The sequence below is a fragment of the Tachysurus vachellii genome, chromosome 15 (genome assembly GCF_030014155.1).
Source record: "Tachysurus vachellii isolate PV-2020 chromosome 15, HZAU_Pvac_v1, whole genome shotgun sequence".
Lineage (NCBI taxonomy): Eukaryota > Metazoa > Chordata > Actinopteri > Siluriformes > Bagridae > Tachysurus > Tachysurus vachellii.
Genome location: NC_083474.1, coordinates 14361295 through 14376430, shown reverse-complemented (window position 1 = coordinate 14376430; position 15136 = coordinate 14361295). Strand labels below are relative to the sequence as shown.

The 15136-nt window shown below is 36.9% G+C and overlaps 1 protein-coding gene across 1 annotated transcript; it reads left to right on the top strand.

Annotated features, from left to right (window-relative positions):
• The first annotated feature begins 4444 nt into the window (after positions 1-4444).
• Positions 4445-14991, top strand: sgcg (sarcoglycan, gamma). Its single transcript, XM_060888022.1, has 8 exons — positions 4445-4826; positions 9231-9425; positions 9534-9635; positions 10280-10367; positions 10780-10896; positions 12914-12986; positions 13512-13635; positions 14130-14991. Exons 2-8 carry the CDS (start codon positions 9231-9233, stop codon positions 14295-14297), a joined length of 867 nt encoding a protein of 288 aa, XP_060744005.1. The 5' UTR covers positions 4445-4826; the 3' UTR covers positions 14298-14991.
• The last annotated feature ends 145 nt before the right edge of the window (positions 14992-15136 follow it).

The following is a 15136-nucleotide window of genomic DNA, read 5'->3' as shown; positions in this document are numbered from 1 at the left end:
GTGACACGAATCACGTGACCACTCTGCAACTACAGCGTCAAAATAAGAAAACACAGAGGCGCTATGCAACTTCTGATACTTTTTTATGGTTTTCTTTTATTTGTTATAATGTAGATTTTGGGTTTGATGGTTTTGCACAGTGTCTTAGCTGTACCTGGGACTACATGTGTGTGTGCAGAGACCTTTAATGTTGTAACTGGAATCTGCTGAAGCTACTCTCACACCCCCTATTACCACTGTTTGTGTAGTATATATGTATATATATATATATATATATATATATATATATATATATATATATATACATATATACTACACAAACAGTGGTAATAGGGGGTGTGAGAGTAGCTTCAGCAGATTCCAGTTACAACAGTATATATATATATATATATATATCACAACTGCTGTCTTTTGCTTCTTGTCTCACTCACTCACTCATTTTCTACCGCTTATCCGAACTACCTCGGGTCACGGGGAGCCTGTGCCTATCTCAGGCGTCATTGGGCATCAAGGCAGGATACACCCTGGACGGAGTGCCAACCCATCGCAGGGCACACACACACACACACTCTCATTCACTCACGCAATCACACACTACGGACAATTTTCCAGAGATGCCAATGAACCTACCATGCATGTCTTTGGACCGGGGGAGGAAACCGGAGTACCCGGAGGAAACCCCAGAGGCACGGGGAGAACATGCAAACTCCACACACACAAGGCGGAGGTGGGAATCGAACCCCCAACCCTGGAGGTGTGAGGCAAACGTGCTAACCACTAAGCCACCGTGCCCCCCCCTTCTTGTCTCATATATATAAAAATATATCAATCCCATAGTAGGGTGTGTGGTAGTCTAGTGGTTGTGGTGTTGGGCTACCAATCAGAAGGTTGTGAGTTTGATCCCAGGTCCACCAAGCTGCCACTGTTGGGCCCCTGAGCAAGGCCCTTAACCCTCAATTGCATTAAAAAATGAGATAATGTAAGTCAGTCTGGATAAAGGCGTCTGCCAAAATGCTGTAAATGTAAAATAATCCTGATTACACACACAGCTTAAACCAGGGTCATTGGTTAAATTCTGAGCTCAGGTTATTGTGTGTGGTGTCTCACATGTTCTTCCCATGTCCACTGGGTTTCCTCTAGGTTCCCATTTTTCCTCTCCCTGTCCAAACAAATGCTGATTAATTTCAAATAATAACTGCCACTAGCTGTGAACGTGTGTGTGATGCCCTGTGACAGACTGATGTACCATCTGGGAATTCTCCTGTTTCATTCTCAGACTACAGCATGATATATTTCTAATTAAAGCCCAGTTGATTCCTGATTAGAATATTGGTAAATTTCTTTATTAAATAATTAAAATCTTTTTCAGTAAACAAAGACTGTAACAACAAATTCTTTAAATATATTAGAAATGATAATTAATATCTGGCCAAACTGATATAAAGTGACTTATCACAAACATTTGAGCTAATTAAATAAATAAGTCTTTCACATTATTTTGTACAGAATTGCTTTTACTGAATAGCTGAAGAGCTTTTTCTTGAAATAAAAAGTCACATAATATTATATTTATGCACCTGTAGGGAAATGTTTTGGAAAAACTTTTTAAAAATTGCTAAAAACACAGAAATTCTACAGCACTCATGTTTTTGCCATTAATGAGAAGCCCCAGCCCACTAGCTTACCTTTTTAATAAGCTACATTTTGCACCATTGCACATGTTTGCTTCGCATCAACATTTGCGCATTAGGTGAAAGATGGACATACTTCAAGTTAATCTGACTATAATACTGTAATATAGGTATAGATTCATTGACTGGGGTGATGCTTAAATTTCTACTAGACTATTATCACTATATAGCGTTTACACTTTACATAAATGAAGAATTTGGCCTACATGATCAGTATAAGCATAAGCGTAAGCCTTTTGTTACAACTGACAGAAAGCTACTATACTATTTAAAGGTTCATACTGAATTGGTACTACTTGATACTCTGAGTCAGTAACATATTTTTTGACTTAGGCTGTTTGTGACTTATTTAAACATGACCTTTGTATCTCAGTGTACTTCTGCTATGTAGTAGTCACATAATGGTAAGAAACAAGCTGTGGCTGAGGGTAAGAATAAACAGGCGACCATAAACACATTTATGATGTCATAGTATTGCTAGTGGTTGTAACAAAAGCCCTCTAAGCAGTGAAATTATTAATTTAAAAGGATAATATTTTTAATTAAAGGTCTGAGAAAATATAAATAACTCTGCCATTATGGTCATTCTTAACACCATACCATCACTCTAAATGTTATAGGTTTACATAGGTTTAGCATCAATGATGGCATTTTATAGGTGTCATAGGTAGGTCTAACTGTTTTGAATAATTGTAATTAGTTTTGGACCCAATAAAAGCAAATTTTTACTATAATCATTACATTCATTTGTTACTTACTAATTCAAATATAGGAATAATCACACAAATGTATAGGAACTAAACTCTATTATTTCTAAAAAAGAAAGAAAGAAAGAAGAAGAAGAACTAAAATAAAAAGTTGAAATAATGTATTTTAAGTTATAATCATCATTAATAAACTGTGTGCATCAGTGGCATCTTTATACAACATATTATATACATGTAAATAGCTTTTTAACTTTTGAGAGTTAGTGTTGAAATCTAGAGGATTTTTGGTCTAAAAGGTCCTCATTAGGATTTCTGAGTGTATTTGTTATGTTTAGCTGCAGGCTGCGGTTGACTGCTGAATGTCAGAGTCCCGTAAACACTGTCTGTATAACTTACAGACAATACTGAAAAATAAAGCTTGCAGCCAAGGCCTTCAATTGTTCCTTCTGCCCCAGGCCTGGGGGTCTGGGTACCACTGACTGAGTCTGAGAGAATAATGTGTATAGTCAACTATTGATTGATGTTTTAAACTCTTCCACTTGTCATTGCACAGCAGTACCTCCAGTCTTTCTGGAAAAGCTTTCACGGGATGCACACTCCACCACATGCACCACATGCATGCTTCAGGTTGGTGGAGAGCTCCTGCCTCAAGTGGAGGAGTTTAAGTATCTTGGGGTCTTGTTCACGAGTGAGGGAAGGATGGAGCGGTGGATCGCCTGCAGTGATGCGGTCGATATACCGGTCTGTTGTGGTGAAGAAATTTAAGTGAAGTTTATAGAAATTTAAGTTAAGAAATTTAAATTTATTATTTACCAGTCGATCTACGTTCCTACCCTCACCTATGGTCATGAGCTTTGGGTCATGGCCGAAAGGACAAGATCCCGGATACAGGTGGCCGAAATGAGTTTCCTCCGCAGGGTGGCTGGGCGCTCCCTTAGAGATAGGGTGAGGAGCTCGTTCACTCGGGAGGAACTCAGAGTAGAGCCGCTGCTCCTCCACATCGAGAGGAGTCAGCTAAGGTGGCTCGGGCATCTGTTCCGGATGCCTCCTGGATGCCTCCCTGGGGAGGTGTTCCGGGCATGTCCAACTGGGAGGAGGCCCGGGGGAAGACCTAGGACACGCTGGAGGGACTATGTCTCTCGGCTGGCCTGGGAACGCCTCGGTATTCCCCCGCAAAAGCTGGAGGAAGTGTCTGGGGAGAGGGAAGTCTGGGCTGCTTAGACTGCTGACTGTTTTATTAAAAATAATAAAAACAAGGAATTATAAAAATAATCAAACAATTATTTTCTTGTTTATAGCTTTATAGATATTCATTCATTTTCAGTAGCTGCTTTATAATTTTCCGGGTTGTGGTGGATTCTATCTTGGGAAAACTGAACGGGAGGCAGGAATACACCCTTGGATGGGACAGCAGTTCACAAGGCACATCCTCATTCACACATAGAGGCAATTTAGAGTCATGTTTTCTGGAGGTGAGAGACTGGATGGCCAGGAGGAGCCCACATAGACCCACATGGACATAATGAATATCATGTGAAACTCTACACAGAGAGTAACCTGAACTCAGTATAGATAAATGGACCCTGGAGCTTTAGGGTTGTTATAACACTACCCTGCCACCTACAAAAAAATAAACTGATGATTGTGTTCAGCATTACTTCAATTCAATTGAATGGACTTAACACATCTTAGTTTATGCATGGTTTAGCCTTCTCATGCTATAAGCCTTCATCTAGTATGTATTTTTTTTTTCATCTGACAAACTTTTCTTTCAAAGTGCTGCAACAGTTTTGACAGTGTGTGGGAAAGAAAATTCAGACTCCTGCATGAAAGACAACACAAAGACACCCTCTGCATAACAACCCGCCTGAAGCCACCAATACTATCCCTGATGCACACATTTCTATTAATATACCCACTAGTTTTAGAATGACCTGTCTCGTCATTCACCAGCTCTCCCAGTGGGCTGGCTCTTTTCTCAGGCTATTTGGAAGACCAGACTCTTATTAGAGATGCACAAACTTCACTTGCTGAACCAGAACTCATGCTTAGAGAGTGACTCCCAGATGTGTCTGAGCCAGAACAGGGGAATGTATCTGACTGTTCTTTTCCCTCTTTTTCCACTCTCCTCTAGAGCAACTCACAAACAGTTTCAGTACTGACAGCACACGATACTGAAATGGTCCTCTGTTGAGCTGTTGTATAGCTATAAGAAACTGATTCGTAATCGGAGAGGAGAATGTTGAGAGGAGGAAGTGGGGGTGAGTTGCTTCTCTTCATGTTTGGCTGGAGCTGATCCAGAATCAGATTTATGAGAGGCAGCTGCTGAGGGCTTGACGGACAGACGAGTGCAGGGATTCCTGTGTTGCTGCTGCCGCTGCACAGAGGACAACCAGGCTGTGTGTCAGTGCACAGCACAGTAGCAAGGGTAAGCAACGGTTCCATTTTTCTCTTCTTCTTATACTTAGTGTGGCTATAAAATAGTGTTTCATTGTCTGGTTTGGCTCATGCGACAGTGCTTAGCTGAAAATTATATCTGTCTTGGATTTCTTTTTTGAGTACATTTATTAATGCATGTGTTTAAATATAAGTAGTGTTTAAATATTAATGATTTTTTTCCTTCTTCCTCTAGTGAGCTTTGTTACCATAAATGGCAAATAGTGCATTTACTTTATGTGTGCCCAATTCACTAGACATTACTGTAAACACTTTCTACTGTATATGTTGTTTAGTTTCCTTCAGCATTAGGAGACCAGTCTAACTGACTATTTTTAGCGGCTTTTGGCATTACAGTGTAGTGGAGTTATGCAGACATGATTAAACCAAGGGGGGTAGAAACTTCATGGAGCTTGCTGTTTACCCTCTGTTTCTTTCCATTAGCACTTATCTCACTCTCTATTGAGTGCAGTTTTCTCTTCTCATTACTAGTATCCTCCAACAGCTCCACATGGGCGAGAGCAATTTAAATCTCCACAAGCCTTCATGGTATTTCATCAGGTCAGGCTTTTACACCACAAGAAGTCTGGAATCTCAATTAATGATAGGACTTAGTTTTTCAGACGACAGTGTGTAGTGGGTGTTATAATGTTCTTGTCTTGGCAGCTACAATGGAGTGAAGAAGTAGAAAGCACATAAGAAGGAAATTTTAATGGAAAATCCATGATCGAGGGATAGAAACAGCATGTTGTTTGCTTTGTTTTTAAACTGGGTTAGGGAATATACTCAGATGTTGGAGTTGGATAATGTGAATTTGATCTATTTGCATATACAAGGGGATATCCATTTATTAAGCTCTGAGGAAAAAATGGAAAAAGTGAGAACCTGAAGTCCAAAACAAAGCAATGTTTGGATATGTTACCATGGTAAGGTTAGTTTTAAATTTGTAGGTTCCAGTCCTGCTTAATTTTTTTTCCACACCAAAGTGCTTTCATTTTAGACCTTAGAACATTGTTTCATGCCTATTAAAAAACTTTTACAATTGTGATATGGTACAGAGGAAGGCAATTTCTTGGCAATTGGTTGAGTGGTTTGTTTATTGCAGATGGTCCTCTCCCTGAGGAGATCCTTTTTTGTGTGTATTGTGAAAAAGAACGTATTTATCATTGCTGGGTATGTAAAGCATGTTTGACAGATCCTGAGGAGAGTCTGGATTCTGGTTAGGAGAGATATTTCATATCCAGTGTGCTAGTGGAATTCGTTTCCTGTGTTGTCTAGAATAGCCAGATATGCAGTTTTCTGTGCTCATTTACTTGATAACAGGTATTGTCCCCTCTAAAACATCTCTACTAGCAGTTAAACTGGGGAAGACAGACTGCAAACATTTAGGCTGTAAAGAACCAATTTCTGTTATGAAGGAAGACTGATAAAGCATCTGTTCCTGTCACAAGAGAATTATGGGTTTACAGTTTAAACGCTGATGGTGAAAAATGTGTTTATTGAGATTTCCAGAGGGAAGGAGACGTTCCAAAAAGTCAGGAAGTTTCTACAAAACCTTTTGAAAAATGTTGGGACGACTAAAAGTAGCAACATTTTTGCTGAATCTGATAATTGTTGTTAATTATAAAACTCCCACTTACAGTGCAAAAAAAGGCATTTTCTCATGAGTTGGTCAATTCATGTGCATATGGTCAACACCATACTGACCACTTTTATTGACTCAAAATGTCTAAGCAAAGAAATTCTGTTTTCATTACATGAAACTTAACTAGATTCTCTACATATGAATGTGTTAATTATCAGACACAATGTCATTGTTTGGGGGGGCACGGTGGCTTGGTGGTTAGCACGTTCACCTCACACCTCCAGGGTCGGGGTTCGATTCCTGCCTCCGCCTTGTGTGTGTGGAGTTTGCATGTTCTCCCTGTGCCTCGGGGGTTTCCTCCGGGTACTCCGGTTTCCTCCCCCGGTCCAAAGACATGCATGGTAGGTTGATTGGCATCTCTGGAAAATTGTCTGTAGTGTGTGAGTGTGTGAGTGAATGAGTGTGTGTGTGTGCCCTGCGATGGGTTGGCACTCCGTCCAGGGTGTATCCTGCCTTGATGCCCGATGACGCCTGAGATAGGCACAGGCTCCCCTTGACCTGAGGTAGTTCGGATAAGCGCTAGAAAATGAATGAATGAATGAATGAATGTCATTGTTTGAAATAGTGCACATATTTCACTACTCACTTAAATTACCAAATATTTTTCATATTGCTTCACTCATATAAATGTTTTAATAAAGAAACACTAACACTACAAATTTCATCTACATTGGACATCCATGTATTATTTCTTTAATAATGTGTACTAGATAGGTAAATAGATTCTACAGATAGAATAATTTTAGATAATTTTATATTTAAAAACATGGGCAGTTGTCTAAAGCTCACATGTCTGCACACAACAGAATTAGAAACTATAATAATCCTGAAGGTGGAAAACACAGATAAACATAATAAATAATAAACATATACGTGCATGACCAGTCAAAAGTTAGAACACACAATACCGAAGATATTTTGTTATAACACAGTTTTTATTCAGTGTAATTATTTATTAAACAAATACTTTTTATATATAACTTAAGGAAATGTATTTGGGAAGTTTAAGAGAAAAGGAGAAAATAGGACTATTAAAGATAAGAATTAAACATATGAAATAGAATTGATTTAACATTTCCATATGTGGTATTTATTATATGACCAAGTGTGCCCAAATTTTTGACTGGTAGGATGTGTTTATGAATATATATCCACCCAAAGTTTTGGAATGCAAAGGCCAGTTCTTTTGTTTATGTTAACCATTGAAGACATCTGAGATCAAATATATTTGAAACAATGAATATCAAAGGATATACAATATTTGATCAGATTTTTAGCTTTAATTTGCTGATATTTACTAAATGTGTTAAACTGTAAGTGACAAATGCAAGCTATATGTGACCTGGGTATATGACAAATAAAATTTGATTTTGACAGACCACCTCATTTTAAAATAAGCAGACGTATATGAACAGATACCCTTAATAAATAAATAAATAAATAAATAAATAACACTTCATATTTTTGCTTGCCAAAGCTAATATCCAGCCAAAGCTGCATCAAGCTGGTGACATACTGACATTATCAAACTGTTGCGTTCTTCTTTTCTCATGCTTTTCTAGGCATGTACCACAGTTTTTTTTTTGGGTTGTTTTAAGGGGGTTCTCCCTTCAGTTTACTCTTCAGCAGATGAAATGCTGCTCAATTGTTTTAAGGTCTGGTGATTGACTCAACCAGTCTAAAACCCTCCACTTTTTCCCCTGTTGAAGTCGCCTGTTGACTTGGCAGTTGGCAGTGTGCTTTGGGTTATTGTTTTGATGCATGATAAAGTTTCTCCTTATTAGATTCATTTATCTCTGAACTGGCAGGCAGAACATTTCTGTAGACTTCTGAATTCAGTTACATCATCAATAAATGATTTACATCATCAATACAGATTAGTGAGCAGCCATGCAAGCCCAAGTCATGACACCACTCCCCACTGTGCAAGTTCAAAACACAAAATGACTAATTTATAGAAGCAAAACACAGATACACTCAGACAAAATCCATAAACCTTAAGGGTTCTCTGGGTTGTCCCTTTGGGGGAACTATTAAAAGTTCTATGAGCGGTTGAACCATTTGCCTTCAGTATTTGATGAATAAAATGGTTTCTTCAGGTACAACAGCTAAATAAATTTCTTCCAAATAGCTTTTTGTACAAGTGCTGCCATGCTTCTGGCAACACACCTTTCTACAGAGATTTATTTCTAATTTTAAAATATCACACACCAGGTCCAAATAGCCCTTGGAGACCTCCTATAAGGAGAGCAAGTTGCTGCATGTCTGGAAAATGATAATCTGATAAAATGATGTCTGGTTTTTTTGGGTCATTCTTCTGAATATAAAATATAAAATAACCGGGCATGCAGTTTTTGTAAAATAATAAATAATGAAATGGTATGATATGCCCCAAGGAGAAATTGATTTTGCACTTACAGCACACTCTGAACCCTCCAACATTAACAAACAACAACTTATGTATATTTCATCTGTATAGAGATCAACTCAAAGCCTTCTGTCCTGAAGACTTGTTGGAATGCTTAAAGGAACAGCTTTTACTCTGAATGGAAGCTATGTGTTTGAGTAATTCAGCCGAGGTTGAGGAACTGTCAGAAACAGAATTCAAATAGAAACACATATAGAGTTACAGACATGGATATTTGGAGCTCTTCCTGTTTCAGATACAGATAATGTCATCTCATAACACCCATACTATGCATACACTACACATACAAATGCACATTTTCTTTTATTAATATTCCTCTGCAGATGGTCCGTGAACAATACATCAGAACTACAGATGAATCTGGTGTGCCAAGGCCAGCTACTGACTCTATCTATAAGATTGGTATATATGGTTGGAGGAAACGTTGCCTTTATCTGTTTGTCCTGCTTCTCATCATAATCCTGGTGGTGAATTTTGGACTCACAATCTGGATCCTGAGAGTGATGTGGTTCAATACTGTAAGAATAATTTTTTAATCATTATATATAATATGCATTTTATCCCACACTATAAGCCAAGACATACTCATTCAGAAACAGTATAAGATGTTATTTTATGTTTTTCAGGAAGGCATGGGATACCTCCAGGTCTCAGAAGATGGGGTCAGATTGGAAGGAGAGTCTGAGTTTCTTTTTCCACTTTATGCTGAAGAGATTGACTCCAGAGAGGTATCATTAGACTTCTGCCTGTACATGTGTGTTTTGAAAATGTGCTTGATGACTTTATAACCTAATTAGAAACATGTGAGACAGGTCTTTAAATTTATAGCTGTAACAGGAAATAGGCAACTTAAATATCATTGTGATTTTACGTAAAGGTCTCAAAAATGCGAAAGTGGAATTATAGAGAGACTTTTAATGAAAAGAAAGTGATGTATATGGCATATGGGGCAATTCTTTACACAGAAAGGGGATTATGTACATCCTTTAATCTCACCTCTTTCCCTCTCTGCTCATGTCACTGCTTTTAGAAAAGGGTTTATGGCTTTTAGCAGCTGGGAACATTTATTGTTTGTTCCTGTGGCTAAACAGCTATGGTTTCAGCATGTTCTGTTTATCTTTGAGCACACACTTAATTAAAATTTGAGAGTTTGCTCTTTTGGGAAGACAAACAGCCTCACAACTTTCAGTGAAATTAAAACTGTTCCAATTAATTGAATTATGTGTTAATTTACAAATGCAAATTATTTACCCTGTTTAACTGTGTTTCTGTAATGAAATGAAAACATTTGCACATAATTCACCGCTTCACATTTGCCAGTTACTAAAATAACTGTTATATTTGATGCTATTTTTACTGATGTTTCTTACAGGATTCAGCTCTATTGGTGCACTCCACTGATAATGTGACTCTCAATGCCCGCAATGAAAACGGAGATGTAACTGGAAGTGTGTCTGTAGGTATGAAAGACTTCCAAATTCATTGTCCTCCAGTTTTGTTTTGTGTTGTTTTTTATATACTTCCATTTTTTTTTTTTTTTTTTTGCAATTCTACATCTTGCTAATACTTACTTAAAAGTCTCCTATTTCCTATTTAATTCTAAACTATATTTGGTCTTTTTTTTAAACATTACCCAAGAGAGTTGAGTAATAATAGACTAATACAGTGAGTCATATGAAGGACATTACTTAGTTAATTTTGTTATTACACTATAATAATACATTGTGATTTGCAACATACAGTGTCAATGAACTGAAACTTTATTATTTATTAAGTTAATTAAGTTTTTGTGCAGGTTTCTTTTTTTTATGCATAAAAAAACAAATCTTTTACTGTTATATTTAAAAACTGTGGGTGTGATTTCCATCTCAGGTCCAGGACAAGCCAAGGCCTTTGGGCAACATTTTACAATCAGCTCAAGTGACAAGACTCTATTTTATGCTGATGAAAAGGAAGCGGTTGTGGGAACAGGGAAACTCAGAGTTACAGGTACTTTTGGTCATTTTAAAAAGACACAAATGTAAAGGTACTTTGCATGCACTGTTAGGCAGAAATCTATCTAAATGTGGTACTTGTACCCATCCTCCCTATCATCATCACAGTCCATGATATCACAGTCAGCACTGATAACCTTAAATATTACAGTCACATATATTTTGCTACTCATCTAAAATATTATGATGTTAGGTTGTACATGTTATACATGTTTATAGCTGACTTCATTTTTTTTAACATCATGGTAACAGAACAGTTTGGTCTATCAAATGCTACTTGACTACAAATATTAATTTCTTATTTCTACAATGGTCTTGTTGTTTTTATGGCTTTCACACAGTTCCTAGATAAAATTTCTAGCTTATTTTCTTGGGAAAGCTGCACAGCAGTTCCAGTTATTTAGTACTATCTACTATCTGCAACACTACATAATTTATTTGCCACTTAAAGCATGTTAGAAAATAATAAATGTATTCCTCTAAACACACATTTGTCAAAATGCCTTCTTTAGTATTCTCTTACATACTTTGCTTCAGTTGTAATTTGGTATAACACAAGAAATTCTGGAGTTCTGTAAATTATAAGTCTATAAATCATATCAATAAAATGAAAATATTCATAATAGGTATCTTACTTATGATCCAGTGGGACTCAAAAAGCAGCAGTTTTGGCATGGTGCTGACTCTCTTTCAGATGCTATGTCAAATCAATCTTTGCACCCAGTAATTCACCCTAACACCAACTTTACTGAATTTTCCAGATGTTTAGAAAAGTCATTTATGGACAATTGATTTTTGCATGTAATTATAACAGCTTCATTCATTTAATTTATTATGGTATTGTTTTATTGTCATTCACACACTCAGTCCTTCTGTTCGCCTTGACAACCTTCTCTCTAGAACCCTTACTGGGTTGCATAATTTGTGGATGGTGGCTCAGACAGCCTTATAATTATGAGGTCACACTTTACAATTCTAGCCCTTGACTGGCATGAAAAGTTTCTGAAAGAAAGGTGGCATCCAGCTGATATATAGCTATATAATTACCAATGTCTATAATGTACTATCCTTGCAATCATGTACTATCCTTACGTGCTAATCCAAAGTATTGGATTCTTGTATTGTAACTCTAAAGTATTCTGCTCAGTGCATAAAAAGAATAGCGCTGCTGGGCTGTTTTGTTTTTCTTTCCTAGCATCCATCAGTCGAGTTCAAACACTAAATAAGCCAGACTCAAGGCTCCAGGCCTTAACAATATCCATCTTATATCTCATGACACATTGTTACACCGGATTGTATATCAATATCGCATTACCATCCAAACAGCCCTGAGCTAGTTAGCCTTTTATTCTCACTATGTTACTTTAATAACAGATGAAAGCCCTAAGCATGCTCATGACTCTAAGCAGGCAGGCATCACCCAGGTTTCATCAATCACATATTATTAGATACCAATGCAATTTATCCCATAAGTGATACTAGAGGACACAGTGGTTCAGTGCTTTAGTGCCAAGCTCTAACAAAAACAGTTAAGCTGTCGGTGAGGAAAGATTGTGATTCGTAACACTCACACAGACCTAATCGTTATAATAATCTTTATTATATAAATAAATAAATAACTTTATTTTCGAGTCCAAAATTGTAACATGTTTTAAATTCATTCACTGTCAGTTAAGAGCTACTGTATATCATGTTCAGGGTTGTGTTGAATCCAGAGCCCTGAGAAAACTGGGCATGAAGCAAGAATACACCCTGAAAACCATGTGCGCACACTTTGACACACTCATTCACATCTTGTGGCAATTTAGAGTCCAATTCACTTACAAATATATATCACTGCACATCTCCAGGGCTCTTACATCATGAGCTCAGGCTACTGTCTGTATAGACTTTCAAAATTCTTTCAGAATTAACTAATAAAGTTACTACAAATCTAGGAAAATGTATGAAATCATATATGAACATATGATCATATATGTTATTTGATCTAAACACACTGTTTTATTGTTTAGGCCCACAAGGCGCACTTTTTGAGCACTCTGTTCAGACGCCATTGGTCAAAGCAGAGCCTCTGAGAGACCTCAGGTGAGTGTCTGACAACTGACTGAACATGGAGCAAGCTTTCATTATTGCAAATGTTATGTTTAAAGTCTGTTGAAAGTGGTTGGAATTTAAAATTGATGGTTGCTATTTTTACAACTAAAAGTAACTGGGATTCTGAACGGGTTTACTTAGAAAAAAGTCATAGTTATTTGTGGTAGATGATGACTAAGAGCTTTTCTGAGTCATCTGGAAGTGATCTAAGCTGAAGGAAAATTTTCATTTTCCGTAAAGGAGCTTCTAACCTAAATGTTTTAATAAAGCATTGCTGATGAGGATCGTTATGAATAACATTAGTATGGCAATTTCATACATTAGCATCAGTTTTATTAAGTTTGTACTTTTAGATTCTTGAAATGCAATATGCATATATTTAAATTATAGCTCACTATCTGAAATGAACAGCTTTCTGATGCAAGGCATGTTCTTGCTATGTATTCTTTGACTTGATGCCACCTTGTGTTTGAAACTTGCACTAATATTTCCTCTAATGGCTGCTGTGTCTCTAAGATTGGAGTCTCCTACCCGGTTTTTGAGCATGGAAGCTCCCAAAGGAGTCTACATCAAGGCATCAGCAGGGAATATAGATGCTGAATCAAGTCTGGATGTTATTTTGCATTCAACTGAGGGTCTTGTAAGTGCACACTCGTGGAATTTAAACATATCAGCTAATCTAACATTAAAAACAAATAATTTGTCATGAACATTCTGATTTAATGAGCACAGTCTGAGTGTACAGGGCTCTTAACATTCTCACCTTCATGAGTGCTGTCTCAATCTTTTTGGTTAAATGTACTTTGATATGTGACAATAGAAGAGATTATGCATACAGAAAATGTTTGTACAAATCCATTAACATGGTCAATATCACAAATTTAATTACATTAAAATAGAGACCTAGAAATAAAGCAGAATATTGAATATTATAAATTAAAATATTGAAAAATGATATATATTTTTTTGTTTTAGATAGTTCAAAATTCTAAAACCTCATTATTTCTAAATGAAAAATGAAATCCCAGAATTTCAACATAGTCTGACTTTTTGACTTGTTTATCTCAGACCTTTGTAAATACTCAACTTCAATGGAAAAAAAATCAAATCCTCACGGAGTCACTTTTTCTGCAGCTGGTTTTAGATGCTGAGACCATTCGTCTTCCAAAGTTACCCTTGGGTGAAGCAGGACCACCAGGTGACTCTCCTGGGATGTTTGAAGTTTGTGTGTGTCCCAGCGGCAAGCTGTTCCTCTCCAGAGCTGCTGTTTCCTCTACCTGCAGTGAGAGCCAAGAGTGCTGAAGTCCACAGCATCTGTAGACTGATATTCACATAATCTCCTGCAGAAATCTCTTGTTGCAGAATTCTCAGGTGGAGTGCAAAAGCACAATTTTGCTACTACAGTGACTTTACAGAAAATGAGAAGAAGCACATCATTCTCAGGTGGTGAAAGTTTCAGCCTGAATACTTTATGTACCTGGAATACATCTATTTCAAGGTCACCAATATAATACCATTGTTTGTGAGTGGAAATTATCTTTCACTTTTATTGCCTTTTTTTCTCTTTTACCAATCTAGGCTGGGCAAAAGGGGCTGGTCACCAGCGTACATCCTATGCAATATGATTCTATAGTGCAATACACAAAGCATGTGCAGTAAATTTGATTACTTTTAAAGAAAGAATAACAGCAAAATTAACGTTTGTCCACAAACAATCAATCTCTGTAGCTGTAGAATATTAGCTTTCATAATATGGGCCTAATGCAAATATATTAATTCACATAAATCAAATTCCCAATCATGATTTGAGTAGTGTTGAGATTTAAATAAAGTAATATCAATAAAATGATATTTTCAGAAATGAAGATGGTCCAAGTAAATCCAGCCACATCATGTATTTTTGGTTAACTGATCAAGTAGTCTTGGATGGGTTTTTGGTGTTGATGTGTGATAGGTTTCTTTTTATGTTAATAAAGTATTTGATCTTTATCCTGAATGACTCAGACTGCCAATGGCTATACATTTCCGATTCTTATTACTTGCAAAGATCAACAAATGGCATTATTTTCTACATAGGTGATTGACTATATAGTTTTTTTTAAGTAATTGCAAGTAAAACACAATCTAAAATGTACTGTATT

What these genes read in the sequence shown, in the direction of transcription:
- sgcg (XM_060888022.1), top strand. Translation starts at nt 9,231, where the DNA reads ATGGTCCGTGAACAATACATCAGAACTACAGATGAATCTGGTGTGCCA. An exon ending in GAGTGATGTGGTTCAATACT is followed by an intron (nt 9,426 to 9,533) that starts GTAAGAATAATT and finishes TATGTTTTTCAG; the next exon opens with GAAGGCATGGGATACCTCCA. An exon ending in AGGGAAACTCAGAGTTACAG is followed by an intron (nt 10,897 to 12,913) that starts GTACTTTTGGTC and finishes TTTATTGTTTAG; the next exon opens with GCCCACAAGGCGCACTTTTT.